At 40.4% G+C, this 22,126-nt stretch overlaps 2 protein-coding genes across 2 annotated transcripts in view; both read right to left on the reverse strand.

Annotated features, from left to right (window-relative positions):
• Window positions 1-37: 37 nt before the first annotated feature.
• spata6 (spermatogenesis associated 6) lies at window positions 38-16,388 on the reverse strand. The gene is made up of 13 exons (XM_035781868.2): window positions 16,220-16,388; window positions 15,696-15,833; window positions 15,529-15,577; window positions 15,404-15,445; window positions 14,139-14,263; window positions 13,846-13,932; window positions 5,946-6,230; window positions 4,914-5,025; window positions 4,739-4,779; window positions 3,946-4,112; window positions 2,222-2,315; window positions 1,310-1,392; window positions 38-1,055 (listed from the first exon to the last, which is right to left on the reverse strand). Exons 1-13 carry the CDS (start codon window positions 16,310-16,312, stop codon window positions 899-901), a joined length of 1,473 nt encoding a protein of 490 aa, XP_035637761.1. The 5' UTR covers window positions 16,313-16,388; the 3' UTR covers window positions 38-898.
• A 4,940-nt stretch (window positions 16,389-21,328) lies between these two features.
• Window positions 21,329-22,126, reverse strand: part of agbl4 (AGBL carboxypeptidase 4) — a 412,900-nt gene continuing 412,102 nt past the window's right edge. Inside the window, exons 12-13 of the mRNA XM_035781882.2 lie at window positions 21,873-21,975; window positions 21,329-21,779 (exon numbers count right to left, since the gene is read on the reverse strand). Of these exons, the coding sequence (XP_035637775.1) occupies window positions 21,668-21,779; window positions 21,873-21,975 (215 nt within the window). The 3' untranslated portion in view covers window positions 21,329-21,667. The remainder of the gene's footprint in view (window positions 21,780-21,872; window positions 21,976-22,126) is intronic.

Genomic DNA, 22,126 nt, shown 5'->3' on the forward strand with positions numbered 1-22,126 from the left:
CTTAACATTTGAAAGAAACAAGCTTTTTGTGCATATGGAACATCTCAGGGATCTTTAATTTCAGCTCATGAAACATGGGACCAACACTTTACATGTTGCATTTTTGTTCAATATATGAAACATGTTTGACTGCACTGGGCCTTTTTAAATTAATGGCCATAAACAATGGAAATCAAGATTTCAAATATTATGCATAGCCACCATTGCTATACTTGTTAGGAGTTTCCCCATTTAGTATACTTAAGTCAAGCTGAAGATGCTTTGGACTGAAGTGCCAAGAAACACTGCTTGGGAACTATTCATACTTTTCCCTGACATATCCAATATGAATTGATATTTTAGGATGAACGGACATACTTAGTTCAAGCACAAATGTTTTCAACTTTCCAATGATTTATTGAACAAAACCACCATTGGTCAACTGTACTTTATCTTCTTCCTGATATACTGATTTGTGCCCAAATGGACTGTTTTACAAAAGCTATTCTCTGCAACCCTTTCCATTATGTGTACATTTGCTGGAACATGAAAGAGATTGTTTTTTTTTGTCTGAGGGTACAAATCCACATAAAGAGATCAAATGAATTAACATCTGCTCAACCAGTTTCTACCCAGAGAATGAGTACACCAAATCCACAAGATGGACAGGAAATACATTTTGAAAAAGTACAGTCATTATCAGTTTAGATAAACATTCTTAGTACAAAAATATGGAAAGTTGTAATTAGTGCACACATGTAACCCTATAAATGAGCTAAAATCAGTGTAACCAGGGCACATATGACAAAGCTTTGGTTATGGTATAGCACAGGGTCAGTGTTCCTTCATCTTAGCAATTAAGTACCACCAGTCATAATTGGAACCCAGCCAGGTGTCTGAAGAAATAATAGTGTAGGTCTCAGGTGGTGCTCAAGGCCCTCCTGTACATGTTCTTGTAGATGAGTCCCAGACTGTCCTCAAACACAGCCCTGTGGGGTTTCCCTGTGTAGCTGGCAACCTGCCTGCTCCAGAATGTCCCATTGTCCAGGTGGACAGATGTCTCTCCAGGAGTGTCCCTGCAGCAGGAGGACATCAGAAAAGGCCTCAGGTTAAGAACATTAATGCTACAGTACAGGTCATTAATGCACATCGCTCTAATTATTGTTTGAAGATAACTAACGTAAAAATAATACTGGAGTAATTGCTACATAAATATATATTGTTAAAACAGAGGAAAGATGGTCTGTGGGAAAACTTTCTGGTTATTATGATGATGAAGATGTCAGTGATTAGGTGTTTCAAAGTATTATGACAGGCCTAGAGTGTGTACCTGTCCTGGAAAGCCTGGCTGTCACATAAAGAGTCTTCACAGGAGAGCGGAGGCCCCCGCTTAGCCGAACACCCATCCTCGTCCTGAAAATATACAAATATTTTGTATGTTACAATTATTGAGCATTACTGAAAAAATGTAATAATTATGCACTCCAAGTGTGTGACGTGACATTAGCGAATCAATTAATTACACAAACCCCCAAAATATAGCACTGTTTACTATAATTCAAAATATCCTATTTAAAGTCAAGCTCTTTTAGTTATTTGATTTCATTCTCTTAAGTAAATCCCCCTCAGTGTTTCCTTTTCATTATGTGTGGATTAAGCATCTCTTCCTCTTGAAGCTCTGCTTCAGTCATGTAGCTGTTGGCACCATGCTGAGGCTCCTTGGTACCTTCTCTATTTTTGTGCTGGAGAAGATGAGCCCTTAACAGAAGCTTACTGCCTGAAGATCTCCCACCCACAGAACCCCGTCTCCCTTTTATTTCATAGCCGCTTTCAGACAGCTTTAGGGTAATTAAACAGATTTCCCTTTGGTTTCGCCATCAGGATATTTCAAACAGCAAAGGGTGGGAAGTGATACGTCTTATTAACAACACCTGCCAACTCGACAGCTTTTCCCATTTGAGGTAAACCGAGCCGAACAGGTATTTCAAGGCTTTAAATTTAAATGAAAATGGGGAACAAAAATGTAGAGGTGAGAGGAAGTTCAGCTCACCAAATGAGTAAAATCAAAGTGTGCCTGGACAAAGATGTAGTGCAAAACTAATGTACCATAACATGCAAATTAATCTTCATAACCAACAGAAGTGTTCCAAGCTCCATATTCTAAATGCGTCTTAGGCATTGATCTGTCAATATCAGTAGGGGCCTATGCTTTGTCTATCCTAAAAGGTCATACATTACTCACAAAGTGTAGTTTCCTGTCAGTAGAATGGGTGTGGAGAATCTTCTGGACTCGACTGTGGATCTCCTTAGACGGACTGGACTCACTACTATGGAACCTAGAATAATGACATTACAGTCACATCCCCGTCACACAACAAAGTATGTAACATTATGGTAAGCAGGAAACCAAATCAAAATGTAACTACAATATTTAACTAAAAAAAAAAACGTAATCTATGTATTCTGAACAGCACTCATTTTCTCCACTAGTCTGTGCTGTACGCCAAGTCCTGGGATAAAAATATCAGTGGATATAAAACAGGCATAAAACATGTAGACAAAAGACATACCGCAAAAAAAAAAGAAGCTAAAATGTACCCATTGTAGCATGTAGGTAACTACTCTATATTATTGAGGCTTTGAATGTTTCACATTTCTTTGAATTCAACTCTTCTAAAAGAGTGTTATTGGATTCTGTGTTCTGATCCTAAACAGTGGTATGTCAACAGTTAGAATACTGTCTATTAGTCTAGGGACAGACTTATTTTTTTAGCACAACATAAAAGTATTGCTGTCCGTAACTGGAAAAGGGGCAATATAAAATAAGAGGCTTACAAAAGACAAATACTTCTAAGTTCTGTATTACTTCCAATTCACATCTGATTGGTAAGGGAGACGTGCCATTTGGTGCTGCTTTTATCTTTAAACAGCTAAATGTAGTCGCTGCTTCAGACAGATAGTCATAAAGGACAAACCATCACAACATAAATAGACTGAGGGTGGAGGGCAAAGTTGATGTAAGGATCTATCATTTGCTTTTCCATCAAAGACTTCCACAAGACGTGCTCCTTCTCCCGTTGTCAGAATCTACAAAACCCAGCTTAATCTCCAGCACTGTTACTTCTGTCGCGTATTCAATTGAGGGAAGCATCATTCATTTCCTACAATTTACTTTCCAGTTTAAAATTGCCTATTGATTTTAATGTTTACTTATGAACTGAAAAAAGGGAGGTGGCGTAACAAACAACCAAACATTTGTTGGTTTAGCTCGCAGCTGTTCAGATCAATGACAGGGTCTCTCAGAATTTATTAAAGTGTGCGTCAGGTCAAATGCATTCAGCCTTGCTGAAACACAATCAATACCATTTTCCCTTGTTTTCTCAGGGATCCTTTTTTTCTTTTAAGTAATGAACAAACATGACAAGACATCAGATCCTGTCATTTGACAGAGGGGGATATTCATCTTGGCTGTCGAGGGTTATCAAAATAAAGATTACAAGTACAAAGTCTGTTGTATCTGGCCAGGTTCTCATGAGGTCCAAATTGTCAATACCATATAATTGGAAATATGGGAGAGGTAGTTTCTCCCGCAATCCTTTCAACATCTTTTGAGCAAACACAAATAGCTTAGCTCCGAGCATGACAAGGTCTAGTCAAATTCTACCAAAAACGTATTTTCTTCCCCTTTTTACTCATCTGGGAGAAAAAAAAACAGAGATTAAGCTAAAGAAGATACCCAATGACACACAGCTTCAAATCTTGTCATTGGAGATCTGCACAAACTACTCGGGGGACGGAAGAGACAAAACACCAAGTCATTAGCAGGGACTTTAATTATGCACTTTATTATCTAACTTTATCTCAGGAGGACGGTTGTGTGGGAAACTGAAATAGTAAAAACCCCACAGGAGGCCAGGACAGAAAAATACGTGTTGAACTGTGTTCCAGCAGCAGGTGTGTTGTTACCTCTCTCTGAGGGAGGAGCGGCTGAGCAGGGGACTCCTCGGGCCACACACTGGGGTAGAGGACTGGGCAGCCAGGGCTGACCGGGCCATCCTGACTGTGGTTCTGGAACAGTCCTGTCTGGAAGACTTCCCTGGTGATTTCTGAGTCTTCAGACAGCCAGTGCCTACCTGGAGAAAGACAAGAAAACCTATGATCAGCACTGTTGAACACACTGCATTATCTCTCCTAAAAAGCCCAGTGCAGTCAAAAACGTGATTTTTATGTTTTTTATATACATTTCCACACTACGAGGTTGGAATAACTGTGAATTTGTGAAAATTATGATAATACTTATTTTAGTGTAAGCTGTTTGAAAAGATTTCCTGAAATTTCAGCCTTTTTAAGTCAGCCTGTTGACATCACCAGGCGGTAAATGAGTTAGACCAAGAAGCGCGTTCCAAACCTCCCTGCCAATAACAGATCGTTTTCCCCTCCACACTCAGACCACTCCCAGAAAAGTCCTTGCAAAATTCTTATTTGAGAAATTGCTCTTTGCTAAGAAGCTATTTTTGTTTCTTTTTGACCATTTTAATTTAAAAACAATCCCAGTAAGTTACTTAATTGTTACCCAGAAATGATTTGATATTGAGATAAAAACAGCTGCATTGGACCTTTAATAACATGAAGACATGCAGTATTTGAAATAGTATTTATTTCCATTCCTTTCAAGCACAAAATAATTAATGTAATGTTTATTATTCACGTAATATTGTATTTCATGTTTTATATATATATATTCAATATATTGACTTACTTTAACAGGCTTTGGTCTATAGCTGCCAAGGAGAGAGACATCTAAGGAGAAAATAAGAACAACAGTACTGTACCATACAGTGCAAAAGTTGTAATCTATAAGTTAGTCAGGTATATCAAAAAATACAATGTATTTACATCCACCAACACAGATACTGCTACACATAATTACTCACCTCCTAAGGGGTCTAGAGCAAAGCTGGTGGACCTGCTGTGGGGAAGGCTTATTTTAGAGGAGAGACAAGATGAAGGAGTCTCAATCATGGAGACACTCCGAGTACTGGTGACCTGTAGCATACAAAAGACAAAACAATCAGCTAAAGTCAGTCATTATTAGAGTAATAATAGAGGTGCTAACCAAGCAGCATGTAATGACACACAGGGAGCTCATTTCTCCTGCTATATTTATCTTTCATTCCAGAGTTAATCACTCTATATAAAGACTAGAAAAAGGTTCAACCAAAGAGAGAAACTTTTTAGGCTGACCGACACCACTAACTCAACCTCTATTCAGCTGCTGATGTGTCAACTGAACCCTACACTCTTCAATTAAACATGAATATCATCACACGCACTGAGGAAATTAGCTATTTGCTTCCACATACAAGTATGTGCGCAATGCAGGCTTTAAACACACATTGATAATGCATTCAGTGCGGGGCTCAGCTACTTCAATAGGTAACTACTTGTTAATCAAGGTCTGACTCTTAATTACCTAGGTTAATTGTAGCCCCGGGATTTCCTCTGTAAAACGCTCTCTTTTTAAAAGGCTGCATTGCTGGAAAATGCCACACTGATATCACAGCTAAATCCCAATCTTAACTTTAATGACATGACAGCTTTGATATTTACACCTCAGGAACTGGATGCTATTTAAATTAACAATCAAACAGAAACAGGAGGAGCCAGTGAAAGGCCTTCCAGTTGTTCTCAAGCCATGCCCAGGGGCTTGGAATCTATTGGCTTTGATCATAGCAATAACCTGCCTATGAAAAGATCCATATCCTTCAAACCTGGTACATTTACAATGTTTGCAGCAAACAAGGGAAAACTATTTATACTTACAGAGGTCCTTAAAGAAAGAGAGTGAAACAAGTGCTGATGGAATAGCCTAACTGAGAAGTAAGATAATAGGACATTGAAAACTGGGCTATATATCTACACACATAGACAAACACAGTCAGAGAGAAAGAGACGTAAACACCAACCACAAAGGGGATCTGGGCCTCTGTTTCCTTCTTGAACTTGTAGGGCCCAAGTTGGAGGTAGCTGAGTCTCTGCCTGGCTTCCTCAGACAGTTGGCACATCCTGCGGTGGGTGTAGGGAGAGAGAGCACGAGCCTGGGAGGCCACAGTGGGCTGCTCATAACCACTGGATGGACCAATCAGACTCAGATCCTTCCCTTTCAGCGTCTGTCTAGGGCTCCCAACAGCCCCTCTGACTGGTCTACGCCTTGCTGGGGACTGTTTGGCTGGGGATGGTCTACAACACGGCTGCAAAGGGAGAGGCAACAGGTTGGAGTCCACAAGAATCATGTGACCACAACTGCAACTAGGCTGTATACTGCAATTGCACAAATAAGCTACTTCTTGATATTTCAAATATTGTTGTTGATTTGTTTGTTTGTTGATAAAACAAACAGTTCATTCAGGTTCAGATCCCTTCACTTTTTCCACTTTTTTGCATTACAGCCTTATGCTAAAATGTATTAAAATTCCCTTTTTATCCTCAATCTACACACAACACCCCATAATTACAAATCAAAAACAGGTTTGTAGACATGTTTGTTAATGTATTACAAATTTAAAAAACAGATACCTTATTTACAGTGCCTTGCGAAAGTATTCGGCCCCCTTGAACTTTGCGACCTTTTGCCACATTTCAGGCTTCAAACAAAGATATAAAACTGTATTTTTTTGTGAAGAATAAACAACAAGTGGGACACAATCATGAAGTGGAACGACATTTATTGGATATTTCAAACTTTTTTAACAAATCAAAAACTGAAAAATTGGGTGTGCAAAATTATTCAGCCCCCTTAAGTTAATACTTTGTAGCGCCACCTTTTGCTGCGATTACAGCTGTAAGTTGCTTGGGGTATGTCTCTATCAGTTTTACACATCGAGAGACTGACATTTTTTCCCATTCCTCCTTGCAAAAAGTTCAAGGGAGCCGAATACTTTCGCAAGGCACTGTACATAATTATTCCGATCCTTTGCTATGAGACTCAAAATTGAGCTCAGGTGCTTCCTGTTTCCATTGATCATCATTGAGATGTTTCTACAAACTTGATTGGAGTCCACCTGTGGCAAATTCAATTGATTGGACATGATTTGGAAAGGAACACACCTGTCTATAAGGTCCCACAGTTGACAGTGCATGTCAGAGCAAAAGCCAAGCCATGAGGTCGAAGGAATTGCCCGTAGAGCTCTGAGACAGGATTGTGTCGAGACACCGATCTAGGGAAGGGTATCAAAACATTTCTGCAGCATTGAAGGTCCCAAGAACACAATGGCCTCCATCATTCTTAAATAGAAGAAGTATGGAACCATCAACACTATTCCTAGAGCTGAGCAATTGGGGGAGAAGGGCCTTGGTCAGGGAGGTGACCAAGAACCCAATGGTCACTCTTGACAGACATCTAGAGTTCTTCTGTGGAGATGGGAGAACCTTCCAGAATGACAAACATCTCTGCAGCACTCCACCAATCAGGCCTTTATTGTAGTGGCCAGACAGAAGCTGCTCCTCAGTAAAAGGCACGACAGCCCGCTTGGAGTTTGCCAAAAGGCACCTAAAAGACTCTCAGACCATGAGAAACAAGATTCTCTGGTCCGATGAAACCAAGATTGAAGTATTTAGCCTGAATACCAAGTGTCACATCTGGAGGAAACCGGGCACCACTCATCACCTGGCCAATACCATACCTACGGTGAAGCATGCTGGTGGCAACATCATGCTGTGGGGATGTTATTCAGCAGCAGGGACTGGGAGACTAGTCAGGATGGAGGGAAAGCTGAAGCGAACAAAGTACAGAGAGATCCTTGATGAAAAGCACTCTGGAGCAGGTTAGGACCTCAGACTGGGGCGAAGGTTCACCTTCCAACAGGACAAAGACCCTAAGCATAGAGCAAAGACAATGTCGGAGTGGCTTCGGGACAAGTCTCTGAATGTACTTGAGTGAACCAGCCAGAGCCCGGACTTGAACCCGATCTAACATATTTTGAGAGACCTGAAAATAGCTGTACAGTGACGCTTCCCATCCAACCTGAGAGCGTGAGGATCCGCAGAAAAGAATGGGAGAAACTCTCCAAATACAGATGTGCCAAGCTTGTAGCGTCATACCCAAGAAGACTCAAGGCTGTAATCACTGCCAAAGGTGCTTCAACTAAGTACTGAGTAAAGGGTCTGAATACTTATGTAAATGTATTCAGAAAATACCTAATCTGTTGTGACTGAATTGAGGGGTCCTTTCAGTTCAGTAGCCTAACTTTTACGCATATAACTGCATATGACTGTCAGTTAAACCTCTTTTTAGGGGACCTGCGTGGTTCTGGTACCAACCAACATTTTTTGCTTCTGATTCGATCAATGGATACTGTAGTTCGAAATGGCTTACCGCCTGGCCCTGGTTCCCACGGACACGTAGGATGTGAAATCTGAAACCACTTCAAACTGGGATTTTCATACCATTTCATTGGTTCTTCCGACTGTAATCAACTCCTGTACATCACAGCCACGGACAAAGCACAATCTTTATATCGCAGCACAACAGGAGAGAGTGGCCAGCAACATACCACCCTGCATACCACTGCTGGTTTGCCTCGGAAGCTAGGGTAGTGATTGGGGACATTGCCCTGTGTAGGATGCAGTCTTTCGGCTGGGACTTTAAAAAGGTGTCCTGTCTCTCTGTGGTCACTAAAGATCCCATGGCACTTTTTGCAAGAGTAGGGGTGTTAACCCCGGTGTCCTGGCTAAATTCCCAATCTGGCCCTCATACCATAATGGCCACCTAATCATCCCCAGCTTCCAATTGGCTTAATCATCCCCCCCTCCTCTCCCTTGTAACTATTCCACAGGTCATTGCTGTAAATGAGAAAGTGTTCTCAGTCAACTTACCTGGTAAAAATAAAGGGTTAATAATAAAGTGGTTTAATCAGTAATTAATAGATTTTAAACAAAACACTTTCCGTTTGTCATAGATTAATGAGACGAAAGGCGAGTTCCTAACGAGTTCAGGAAGCCAATCAAGAGTTCTGTGAGACGTTCACAGTGAAGGGGGCAGATGTTTTGATCAAGAAAGACCTTTTGAAAATATGCCCATTTTCTCTAACACTAAACATAAATGTATATTACAGTTCTAAGGTGAAATCTTAGTCATTTTATCACTTGACTATGCTATATGTAGAAAGCTTGTCATTTCAAGCCTTACAGTTTTGTTGAATAGGAAATACATAAAAGATTTCATATTTGTACTGCATACTTGAGCCCGTGTCCTCAAAAGTGACCACCAATTTATAACTTTTTTTAAAACCAGAAAGGTAAGATTTTAACCTTTGAGTATGCAGCATTAATAGTTATTGTTTATGGCCCTCTAATGATAAATAATTACTTTTGGGGATTACGTAGATTACATTTAGTTACATTTAACTGGTTAACAACTGCACACAGTGTGGGAGACAGCTGCTCAGGCCAACGAGAGGTAGGCCTATCCCTGTTCTAATGGGCTATTTGTACATCTGCACGACACCTTCAGCATTCAGATGCTTGTAAAATGTCTTTCGCAATGTCAAATCATAGGCTTTAGTAGTTGAGTGACCTCCAATGTAATTTGCTGGGTCAATGTTACCAAATGCCCTGTAGAAAATTGGATTTAGCCTACCGGAGTGGACATAACTAACATCCAGCTGCTGATTGAAAACCCCAATCATTCAGATTTTATTTAGATTGTTCACCATAAGTAAATAGTTTGTCATTTTGCTTTAAAACAGTCAGTATATATTTGGTCATTTTTACATGAACAGAGTAATTTCATAAAGGTAAGCAATCATTTTTGTGAGCTGCGCATGGTCACATTCATTATCAGAGTTGGAGAAGCTCTCCTTAAAGTTCCAAACCATTCACTTTTGAGACTGGGTAAAAAAAAAGCTGCAGTATATTGAATGCCATGCGACTTTCTAAAGATAATTACTGACACAGTACCAGCTCAAAACAATTTGAATCTGCAAAACTGACAAGTTAATCAGTAGGTGATGGTGATTTCAGATAAAGTGGGGGGACAAAAAGCATAAATTGCTTATTAGAAAAAAAATGTGATTCCCTCCATTAAAACTATGCAACGTAAATAACACCTCTGTGCTTGGATATCATCTTGGTTGCAAAATGTCTTCAATGATTCTAATGGTTGCTAACAACATAATTCTGAGAAGCAATATCTTAGTTTCGGTGGACAATGCCCAGATAAATAAGTAATTTATGTTATTTGATGGCCAGCTTCAGACTAATAATAGCATTACATGGTTGTATAATAAATATAATTTAAATGCTAATTGGGACATCCTGGCATATTAACACATTTTTAGGAAATGGAATAAATATATCCTGATTGAGATTGCCATTTGGAGTGGACCGATAATGAAATGAAACTAAGTAGTTTTTCCCCAATTATTTTCTCTTTTTTGGTTAAACACAAAAAGCCCATTTTCCACCATGAGTTGTGCTTGTCTGATATGATTAGTGGGCCTGGTGGTATTGGTAATGGGTGATAAAGCAGGGTGTCCTTGAAACAACAAAGCCTGAGCCACAAGTAGCGTATAAAACAAGAAACGAGACCCATTCAAACGGATGCAAATCATGTCGAGAAAACCCATTTAAAAAGAATGCCATGTCAAGTCCACACCGTGAGACTTCACAAAGAGTGACATGCACACAAACACAGACAAAAAAAGGAGTGACAACAGTGGAAATAGACAAGACAGCTGTCTGAGAGACTAGATACAAGAGACAGAGGGAGAAGATAATTACTAAATTCTCCATTACAGGGCAAGACATTTTAAAGGGTTCCTATTGTAAAAGTGGAAAAGAGGAGCCTTAGAGCATTGCTCAACCTGCCAGGGTAATGAGAATCCTGAGTATCCATTAGCATCATATGAAGAAAGGCTAAAGGCAGCATCAATGATGCTTCTCCCTATCACTTTACTCTGATTCACATCTCCTTGGGGGTCACGACAGAATACCTACACCCATCCAAATCCAGCCATTTTGTCAATAATGCCCATTAAAATAAATGGCTCTGGTAACAGCACCTGGAGAAAGGTCCTACATTTCACCAAACTGACTTGATAGATAATACTCAAAGGCCTGAGGTTTGTAATTTGTTATTGGAACAATAAAAAAATCTATTTTTTGGTCTGATTCTGCAGGGGCTTTTAAGTTCTCAGGGAAAATGGATGACTACCTTGCTCTGCCTCTCCTGCAGTCTGTCTGCCAAATACCCCTTTAAAGTATAGCCATCAGAGCGGATTACACTAGAAAAATTGATAGCACCCGTTATGAAACATAAATCCTGAAAGGAGCTGCAAATCTTCAGTTTGAAAAGTAAATGGAAATATTATGCAACTGAGCACAACTTGCCCTTTAAATCCAACGGACACAGTGAGGAGAAGTCAGGTGAGAACAACGGATACGAACGCTGATTGACTGGCTGTTCCTCTAAACAAAGCACAAAGACACCAGAAACCGGGCCTGGATATCAATTCCACTGATCTGCTTCTCTATAATTAACTTCACAAGGAGAGGATACCTTAAAATGTGCTGCTAAACTACCGGGATGTCAGTAGCCACGGCAACAAAATAGGTATATGGTGGAAAGTGACTAGAATGATAGAAAAATAAATTCTGTAGAAATCCAGAAATAATTAGTCAATGTCAAACTAGGGTGATCATTGAGCTCTTATATGTGCCACGATCAACCTCTGCCTTTAGCTGTTAAAGGTACCAATGTTAATATAGTAGCACTATACAGTATTAGCCTGTTTTTGTATTTCATCAAGGACATACAAATCTGAATGATAACATGTAAAGCAATTTACATATCATTTAACTGTCTACAAGACAAGAGTATTGACGAGTGTAAGGATAATTGATACATGTTCAGCTCACAAAATGTGGAGCCTACCGTACAATATAGGCTGTAAACCTAAACTGACTTCACAAAATATGTTAGGTAGTACTCCCACTGTTAAGTAAGCCTATAGTGAATCAATTCTTGTGTACTTTTGAATTGTTTCAAAAGTACACAAGAGCAAAGATAATGGGACAAACAGTGGGGCAAAAAAGTATTTAGTCAGCCACCAATTATGCAAGTTCTCCCACTTAAAAAGATGAGACCTGTAATTTTCATCATAGGTACACTTCAACTATGACAGACAAAATGACAAAAAAATCCAGAAAATCACATTGTAGGATTTTTAATGAATTTATATGCAAATTATGGTGGAAAATAAGTATTTGGTCAATAACAAAAGTTTATCTCAATACTTTGTTATATACCCTTTGTGGACAATGACAGAAGTCAAACATTTTCTGTATATCTTCACAAGGTTTTCACACACTGTTGCTCGTATTTTGGCCCATTCCTCCATGCAGATCTCCTCTAGAGCAGTGATGTTTTGGGGCTGTTGCTGGGCAACACGGACTTTCAACTCCCGCCAATGATTTTCTATGGGGTTGAGATCTGGAGACTGGCTAGGCCACTCCAGGACCTTGAAATGCTTCTTACGAAGCCACTCATTCGTTGCCCGGGCAGTGTGTTTGGGATCATTGTTATGCTGAAAGTCCCAGCCACGTTTCATCTTCAATGCCCTTGCTGATGGAAGGAGGTTTTCACTCAAAATCTCACGATACATGGCCCCATTCATTCTTTCCTTTACACGGATCAGTCGTCCTGGTACCTTTGCAGAAAAACAGCCCCAAAGCATGATGTTTCCACCCCCATGCTTCAGGGTAGGTATGGTGTTCTTTGGATGCAACTCAGCATTCTTTGTCCTCCAAACACAACGAGTTGAGTTTTTACCAAAAAGTTATATTTTGGTTTCATCTGACCATATGACATTCTCCCAATCTTCTTCTGGATCATCCAAATGCTCTCTACCAAACTTCAGACGGGCCTGGACATGTACTGGCTTAAGCAGGGGGACATGTCTGGCACTGCAGGATTTGAGTCCCTGGCTGCGTAGTGTGTTACTGATGGTAGGCTTTGTTACTTTGGTCACAGCTCTCTGCAGGTCATTCACTCGGTCCCCCCGTGTGGTTCTGGGATTTTTGCTCACCGTTCTTGTGATCATTTTGACCCCACGGGGTGAGATCTTGCGTGGAGCCCCAGATCGAGGGAGATTATCAGTGGTATTGTATGTCTTCCATTTCCTAATAATTGCTCCCACAGTGGATTTCTTCAAACCAAGCTGCTTACCTATTGCAGATTCAGTCTTCCCAGCCTGGTGCAGGTCTACAATTTTGTTTCTGGTGTCCTTTGACAGCTCTTTGGTCTTGGCCATAGTGGAGTTTGGAGTGTGACTGTTTGAGGTTGTGGACAGGTGTATTTTATACTGATAACAAGTTTAAACAGGTGCCATTAATACAGGTAACGAGTGGAGGACAGAGGAGCCTCTCAAAGAAGAAGTTACAGGTCTGTGAGAGCCAGAAATCTTGCTTGTTTGTAGGTGACCAAATACTTATTTTCCACCATAATTTGCAAATAAATTCATTACAAATCCTACAATGTGATTTTCTGGATTTTATTTCTCATTTTGTCTGTCATAGTTGAAGTGTACCTATGATGAAAATTACAGGCCTCTCATCTTTTTAAGTGGGAGAACTTGCACAATTGGTGGCTGACTAAATACTTTTTTTGCCCCACTGTATGCTATAAGACATGCTTTAAAACCAAATAACCATTTAGATCACTGTCTTGTCTGGAAATGAGAAACCCTCATCTCCTTCCTCTTAACTATGACTGTCTGGGTATCATTCAAATCTCTCAGCTGAACACAATTCATTGTGAACACGGAAACACTGGGTGTGATGAGGGCAGTAAGGAGAGGACACACTTACAGGGGAGGCAGGCTGAGGCTGGCTATCTTTCCCATCACATTCCTCAATGACAGACATGGTTGCAAACTCCACTTTAGGAGAGATTCCCTGAGGGGACAGTAGAAAACAAAAGCCTTTAACAAGGAGCTGGAAACCCAACCAGAGAGTGACTTCAGATAACACATCGCTTGCCAGATCAATTTGCAAACACAAAATCTACAATCATTGCATTCTCAAGAAAACAAAATTAAATAAAATTGGCTTTGGATATGTTTAACATATGACAAAGCATGTGGAGGAGGTGGTGCACCCACAGGGAAACAGATAGATCTCCTCATCAGCATCTCTCTCTCAGGACCATCAGCTCTAGGTGTCAGCTTGGGGCCTGGATAGAGGAATTCTCTGGTCGTCTCTTCAATAGTGGCCAAAATATCCCCCTCTAAAACCACAGAGCAATATATAGCTTAAAGTAATACTCCACACAAAAAATATTAGTCCATTGTTGATATAGTCCCAAAATGTTTTGCATGTCAGCAAGCAAGTTTTAAAGATATAACTTTCAAAATACAGACAGTATGATGCAGTGTTTTGCATCACATGATGCATCATACCGGCTGTATTTCGAAAGTTACATATCTTCAAAATTTGATTGCTGACATGCAAAACATTTTGGGACTATATCAACAATGGACTAATGAAAGATATACAAAAATATATGCTGAACAAAAAGGTAAAGGCAACATGCAACCATTTCAAAGATTTAGCTGAGTTAGAGTTCATATAAGGAAATCAGTCAATTTAAATAAATTCATTAGGCCCTAATCTATGTATTCCACATGACTGGGCTGGGGAGCAACCATTGGTGGGCATAGACCCACCCGCTGGGGAACCAGGCCCAGCCAATCAGAATGAACACCCCGCCCCAACCCCTCAGGTAATCCCGCAGGTGAACAAGACAGATGTGGAGGTCCTGGGCTGGTGTGGTTACACGTGATCTACACCTGTGTAATGATCATGCGGTTTAATCAGTTTCTTCATATGCCACACCTGTCAGGTGGATGGATTATTTTGACAAGGGATAAAATATTCACTAACAAAGATGTAAACAAATTTGTACACAAAATTTGAGAGAAATAAGCTTTTTGTGCATATGGAACATTTCTGGGATCTTTTATTTCAGGTCATGAAACCAGCACTTTACATGTTGCGTTTATATTTTTGTTTAGTGTAGTTTTTGGTATTTGTTTCATTAGTCCATTGTTCTATGTACTGTATAGCCATGCTAATTTACAACAGGGAATATCCACCGAGTATACCAAACATTAGGAACACCTTTCTAATATTGAGTTGCCCTCAGAACTGCCTCAATTCGTCGGGCATGAACTCTACAAGGTGCCGGAAGCATTCCGCAGGCGGTCTTAATGTTTTGTTTACTCAGCGTAGGTAGTGTGAAAAAAACAAGTCAAGAGATGATTTATAAACAGGTTACTTTTAGAAATTATGAAATGCATGTCCCTATCATGCTTAAAAACCAAGAACTGTTAAGACATTTCATTTTTTTCATTCTGGAAAGTCCTACCTGGAGGCACAAGCTGAATCAGTTCAAAGGATGTTGTGTCAGCTATGGGAAGATAACAGAGACATAAGATATTTTATGTTATAAAATTATATCACAAAAAGGCTCAGAAATGAGGAAATGACTACCTTCAAGGAGGTCCACAATGTGACCTGGGTCAGCAGCTCCTGTGAACGTCTTCAGATGGAGATAAAGAACATATGAAAGCAAGTTTGACGGTGACAACATGATTGTTTTGTGTTGCTGTAAGCAATGTTGTGGGTCGGGGTATAGTATGTGTTTCTATCCTTCTTACCTTCACAAATACCATGTTCTCATGGAATAGAAGAGGGAAGGCAGGCGGCAGACAGAGAGTCTTCTTGAACTGTCCCATGACACAGACACTCAGGTATATGTCTTCCTTATTAGGTAACACAACCCCTGGACAAGTAATCTGTAATCAAACAAATAAATTGTAGATCACTACTGGGCTAGATAGCAATTGCTTACTTTGTGCAACAAATTGCTACCGTAGCTATTATTAGCTAACGTTAAAAGACAAATCCAACAATGGGCTGGCAAGCCTAGCGTTATTGATCTAGCTATTTTGCTTGAGAGTTCACTTTTGTGCACAGTGGGAGCAGTTGGCTGCAGTAGTTTTAGGCGTTTGTGTGTGTATATTGATGGTTGGAAGATGGATAGCAAGCTAACGTTTGCTAGCGAAGATTATTGAGTGTGCGGTTTGGGTTAGCTTAGCTAGCTAATTTGCGAATATAGTATTAGCATTATGGATCAAGTAAAAACTTAGTGAGAGAAAATAACATATCAGGTTGTACTTACAGCTTGGATTTTAATTTGCACGGTGCATTTCAGAGCTTTCTGAGACATTTTAGAGGAGGAGAGCTTCTTCTTTTGAGGTGTCAAACCACCCATTTTCAAACTTCGTTGTCATAGCTGCCAAACACGAACAGGGAGCGGAGAGATTCTTCTTCTTCTTCTTTGGGATTTAAAGGCGGTTAGCATACAATATGTTGCATTACTGCCATCAGCGGGAGTATAATATACATCCATTATACTTTGATGCAAAATGGGAAAAGCAAAAACTAAAATGAACATAAAAATGTACAGTACCAGTCAAAAGTTTGGACACACCTACTCATTCAAGGGTTTTTCTTTATTTTTACTATTTTCTACACTGTATAATAATACTGAAGACATCACAACTAGGAAATAACACATATGGAATCATGTCGTAACCAAAAAAGTGTTAAACAAATATAGATTTACCCCAATTGGTAGTTACAGTCTTGCCTCATCACTGCAACTCCCGTACAGACTCAGGAGAGGCAAATGTCAAGAGTCAAGTGTCCCCCGAAACACAAGCTTCTTGACACAATGTCCACTTAGCCTGCCGCACCAATGTGTCAGATGAAACACCAGACACCTGGCAACCATGTCAGCGTGCACTGCACCCAGCCCACCACAGGAATCTCTAGTGTGTGATGGGACAAGGCAATCCCTGCCAGGCCAAACTCTCACGACGCTGGGCCAATTTTGCACCGCCCCACAGGTCTCCCGGTCACAGCAGGCTGCGACAGAGCCTGGACTTGAACCCAGAATATCTATTGGCACAGCTACCACTGTGATGCAGTGCCTTACACCACTGCTCCACTCAGGAGGCAAATATATTCTATATTTGAGATTCTTCAAAATAACCACTCTTTGCCTTGACAGCTTTGCATACTCGTGGCATTCTCTCAACCAGCTTCACCTGAAATGCTTTTCCAACTGGCTCCTGAGTGGCGCAGTGGTTTAAGTCAGTGCATGAGGTGTCACTACAGTTCCTGGTTCAAATCGGGAGTCCCAAAGGGCGGTGCACAATTGGCTCAGTGTTGCTGTGATATGCTGTCATTGTAAATAAGAATTTGTTTTTAACTGACTTGCCTAACTAAATATTATTTTTTAAACAGTCTTGAAGGAGTTCCCACATATGCTGCTTTTCCTTCACTCTGCGGTCCAACTCATCCCAAACCATCTCAATGGGGTTGAGGAGGCCAGGTCATCTGATGCAGCACTCCACCACTCTCCTTCTTTGTCAACTAGCCCTTACACTGCATGGGGGTGTGTTGGGTCATTGTCCTGTTGAAAAACAAATTATAGTCCCACTAAGCGCAAACCAGATAGGATGATGTGTCACTGAAGAATGCTATGGTAGCCATGCTGGTTAAGTTTGCCTTGAATTTGAAATAAATCACAGACAGTGTCACCAGCAATGCACCCCCACACCATCACACCTCCTCCTCCATTCTTCACGGTGGGAACCACACATGCAGAGATAATCTGTTCACCTACTCTGCGTCTCACAAAGACACGGCGGTTGGAACCAAAAATCTCAAATTTGGACTCATCAGACCAAAGGACAGATTTCCACCGGTCTAATATCCATTGCTCGTGTTTCTTGGCCCAAGCAAGTCTCTTATTTTTATTGGTGTCCTTTAGTAGTGGTTTCTTTGCAGTATTTCGAACATGAAAGATTGATTCACGCAGTCTCCTCTGAACAGTTGATACTGAGATGTGTCTGTTACTTGAACTCTGTGAAGCATTTATTTGGGCTGCAATTTCTGAGGCTAGTAACTCTAATGAACTTATCCTCTGCTGTAGAGGTAACTCTGGATCTTCCTTTCCTGTGGCGGTCCTCATGAGAGCCAGTTTCATCATAGCGTTTGAGACTACATTTGAAGAAACAAAGTTCTTGAAATGTTCCCGATTGACTGACCTTCATGTCATAAAGTAATGATATACTGTCATTTCTCTTTGCTTATTTGAGCTGTTCTTGCCATAATATGGACTTGGTCTATTGCCAAATAGGGATATCTTCTGTATACCACCCCTACCTTGTCACAACACAACTGATTGGCTCAAATGCATTAAGAAGGAAAGAAATTCCACAAATTAACTTTTAACAAGGCACACCTGTTAGTTGAAATGCATTCCAGGTGACTACCTCATGAAGCTGGTTGAGAGAATGCCAAGAGTGTGCAAAGCTGTCATCAAGGCAAAAGGTGGCTACTTTGAAGAATCTCAAATATAATATATATTTTCATTTGTTTAACACTTTTGTGGTTACTACATGATTCCATATGCGTTATTTCATAGTTTTGATGTCTTCACTATTATTCTACAATGTAGAAAATAATAAAACATAAAGAAAAACTCTGGAATGAGTAGGTGTGTCCAAACTTTTGACTGGTACTGTATATACAAAAGAACACTCTTCCAACTAACCCTACACTAAAACATTAAAAACCCATTCCACTACCTTGACCTTATCTGTCCCTGTACCATGCAAATGGCCTGGGAGAAAGGGACACCACCACTCAACACATACAGAAGGTAACTCTTCTAAAGTCAAATCTCATCTCGTATACCCAAATACTTCCCTGGAGCTGCCACCACAACATCCATTTTCTGCCATTTATGTTCCACTTCTGCAGCACAGTTGATAACCATTGCTATGAACGCAGAGAAGCCAACCATACTGAAGCATATATTACTCATTAACTTATCCCTCTGTGCTGGCACAGATCTACTACTCACAGGATCCCTTATCCTTGGACCCATCCTTCTCAATTGTCTGCACTGCTTCAGCATACAACACCTTCTGCGCTACTCTGACTCTAGCAAAGCAAAGATATTGGTGGTCATGTGACTCTTGGGGGGAAAAAAACTGGAATTCAATCAATCTGCATTTTGTAGACTGTGTTCAGTGGATCCAACAAAAGTCCAAAACCATTTATTGGGCAGATTGAGAATAAATAGTTACAATGTCCTGATAAATGATGAGAGCTGCAGAGCGATCAAATAAGTAGACTTTAGATCATGCCACGCATTTATTTTATTTGAGTAATGCTTAGAAAAACAAACTTCCAGTCCTACCCCACATTAGTCTTGCATTCATGATCATCCTTTAGATGAGTAGTTATACACACCAACCTCTACTGGCTTTGTTATATACAGGGTGACACTGACCACAGCGGGGCTCTAAACAGACTTGTTTGCAGTGCTTTTACATTTGAGTAATTTAGCAGTTGCTCTTATCCAGAGCAACTAAGGTTAAATGCCTTACTCAAGGGCACATTGACAGATATTCACCTAGTTGTCTCAGGGATTTGAACTAGCGACCTTTCGGATACTGGCCCACTGCTCTTAACCATTAGGCTACCTGCAGCTTCAATTAACCATCCTCTTAGATAAACAAGAACCTCTGGGATTTGGTAAGAGGCTAAATAATGCATAACAAATGTAAGGACGGCTAATTAGAAATATAATTTTCTTGACTATTGAAGAGAAAATGTATTAACAATTCTCACCTTCTCGCATGCATAGCTGTGTACAATTAATTAAAAAGTAATGTGCCCAGTCTCATTGAGAAAGCAATAGAGAATAATATCTCTAGATAAAGCTTAAAATGATAGCAGCACACTGGGGACCGTGCACTTTGAATAGAAGGAAGCATTTTCCTGTGTGTGTGCATGCAGTTTGTTTGTGTGTGTGTGTGTGTGTGTGTGTGTGTGTGTGTGTGTGTGTGTGTGTGTGTGTGTGTGTGTGTGTGTGTGTGTGTGTGTGTGTGTGTGTGTGTGTGTGTGTGTGTGTGTGTGTGTGTGTGTGTGTGTAAGAGATGCACTAACATGCACTTTAGTGTTGGACAGGTCCAGGTCTGACACATGTTCAGTGAAAGCATCAAAAGACAAATGTCTTTCGTCATTCTCGTACAGCCTCTCCATCTTCTCGTCAACCATGTAAAAGTCCTTTGTGTATGCTTTTATGCTGACAGATTGCCTCACTTATTCCAAATGACTGGTCTGAAAATTACATGTTGTTCTTCACGCCACACTTGACTAATGTACCATTCTCTCTAGCTCTCCTACTTATGCCTTTGTGTTGAGCAAGTCCCATGGATGATGTTTTACATAATGCAGTGAAAAGCACTCTGTGCTCTGAACAGATAGGTTGAATAGATGTTTACATTGCAGTAAAATATGGAAATGAATGGATATCAGTCAATTCAGGGCAAGTTCATACTTGATAGATACCCATCATTTTCTAGAGGGATTTCAAATTCATGAATTTTCTTCTATATTATAATCCATGAAATGACTTCAGTTGAAATCTGTTTCCTTTAAATCGCAAACACCTGTGTAAACTAATGCACTGACAATGACTGAACATCAATTTCACAAACTTACAAATGTGTGTTATATTTCATAGTTTTATCAACAGAATACTTAGATACCGATATGGTCATGACTAAACAAAAATGGGTTACCCCTCCCATTAAACCCCTCCAAATAATGTAGGATACAGAGCGGCAAGATAAACACAAAATAAGTTACTTACAAGAGAAAACACATGCACTTATTTTCAATGACATGCGTGAATACATTTGAATAAAAAGCAATACCTAAAATGGAAAAAGCACATTGTGGTAAAATATATGAATGACGTATGAAGGCCTCAAATGGAACGTGAGATGTATATGTGTCAGCTTGATTCGTCCCATACATTTCATACAGTCAGAGCAACTTGCTCTAATGAAGTTCCATGGGTAAATATCCTCCAATTAACATGTTATCCAAAAGTGATCCGTTTGTGAAATTGCATCCTTTGTCTTGGGCTGATGCATCTAATTTTCATGAGGGCTGTGTGGATATAGTGTAGGGCTGTGTGGATATAGTGTAAGGCTGTGTGGATATAGTGTAGGGCTGTGTGGATATAGTGTAAGGCTGTGTGGATATAGTGTAGGGCTGTGTGGATATAGTGTAAGGCTGTGTGGATATAGTGTAGGGCTGTGTGGATATAGTGTAGGGCTGTGTGGATATAGTGTAGGGCTGTGTGGATATAGTGTAAGGCTGTGTGGATATAGTGTAGGGCTGTGTGATATAGTGGGCTGTGTGGATATAGTGTAGGGCTGTGTGGATATAGTGTAGGGCTGTGTGGATATAGTGTAGGGCTGTGTGGATATAGTGTAGGGCTGTGTGGATATAGTGTAGGGCTGTGTGGATATAGTGTAGGGCTGTGTGGATATAGTGTAGGGCTGTGTGGATATAGTGTAGGGCTGTGTGGATATAGTGTAGGGCTGTGTGGATATAGTGTAGGGCTGTGTGGATATAGTGTAGGGCTGTGTGGATATAGTGTAGGGCTGTGTGGATATAGTGTAGGGCTGTGAGTCAGGAGCCTTATACAGTGGTCAGACTGGACTGGTCTCTCCAGTATGTTATTGCCAGGTGTCTAGTACTCTCCTGTGATACTCTGGTTCTTCCTCTCTGCTCCTCTCTCGCTCCCAGACGTCCTCCCGTTCCCATTTCCATTCCCCTGTCGACCCTGGGACAATACCTCCATACTGAGAACACAAAAACATTAGTGAATATTATCAAGTTAAACAAATAGGATGTAAACTGGACAAGTTATTGAAATGTGTCATTAGAAACACTACCTGTTGATGTGATTTGGGATTTGTAGTTTGTTGTCATCAATGAAGTTGTTGTGCCTGTAGTAGTCGAGGAAGGTGCGGGCAACATTTCTTCCCAGCTTCATGTCTGAGGGGACCATGTTAAGGTTCTTCCCTATAACATGAACATATGGCGCTGTTAGCCTTTACTTTAGTCAACAACAAGGCAATTTCTCCCTGGCTGGGAGGCATTTACTGGAGTTACACTGTTTCATTTCACAAAGCCTCTAAATCCTGCC

This window comes from Oncorhynchus keta, chromosome 1, assembly GCF_023373465.1.
Source record: "Oncorhynchus keta strain PuntledgeMale-10-30-2019 chromosome 1, Oket_V2, whole genome shotgun sequence".
In the NCBI taxonomy this organism is placed as follows: domain Eukaryota; kingdom Metazoa; phylum Chordata; class Actinopteri; order Salmoniformes; family Salmonidae; genus Oncorhynchus; species Oncorhynchus keta.

What these genes read in the sequence shown, in the direction of transcription:
- spata6 (XM_035781868.2), bottom strand. Translation starts at nt 16,312, where the DNA reads ATGGGTGGTTTGACACCTCAAAAGAAGAAGCTCTCCTCCTCTAAAATG. An exon ending in CTGACAGGAAACTACACTTT is followed by an intron (nt 1,393 to 2,221) that starts GTGAGTAATGTA and finishes GTATATTTTCAG; the next exon opens with GACGAGGATGGGTGTTCGGC. An exon ending in AGCCAGGCTTTCCAGGACAG is followed by an intron (nt 1,056 to 1,309) that starts GTACACACTCTA and finishes CTCCTGCTGCAG; the next exon opens with GGACACTCCTGGAGAGACAT.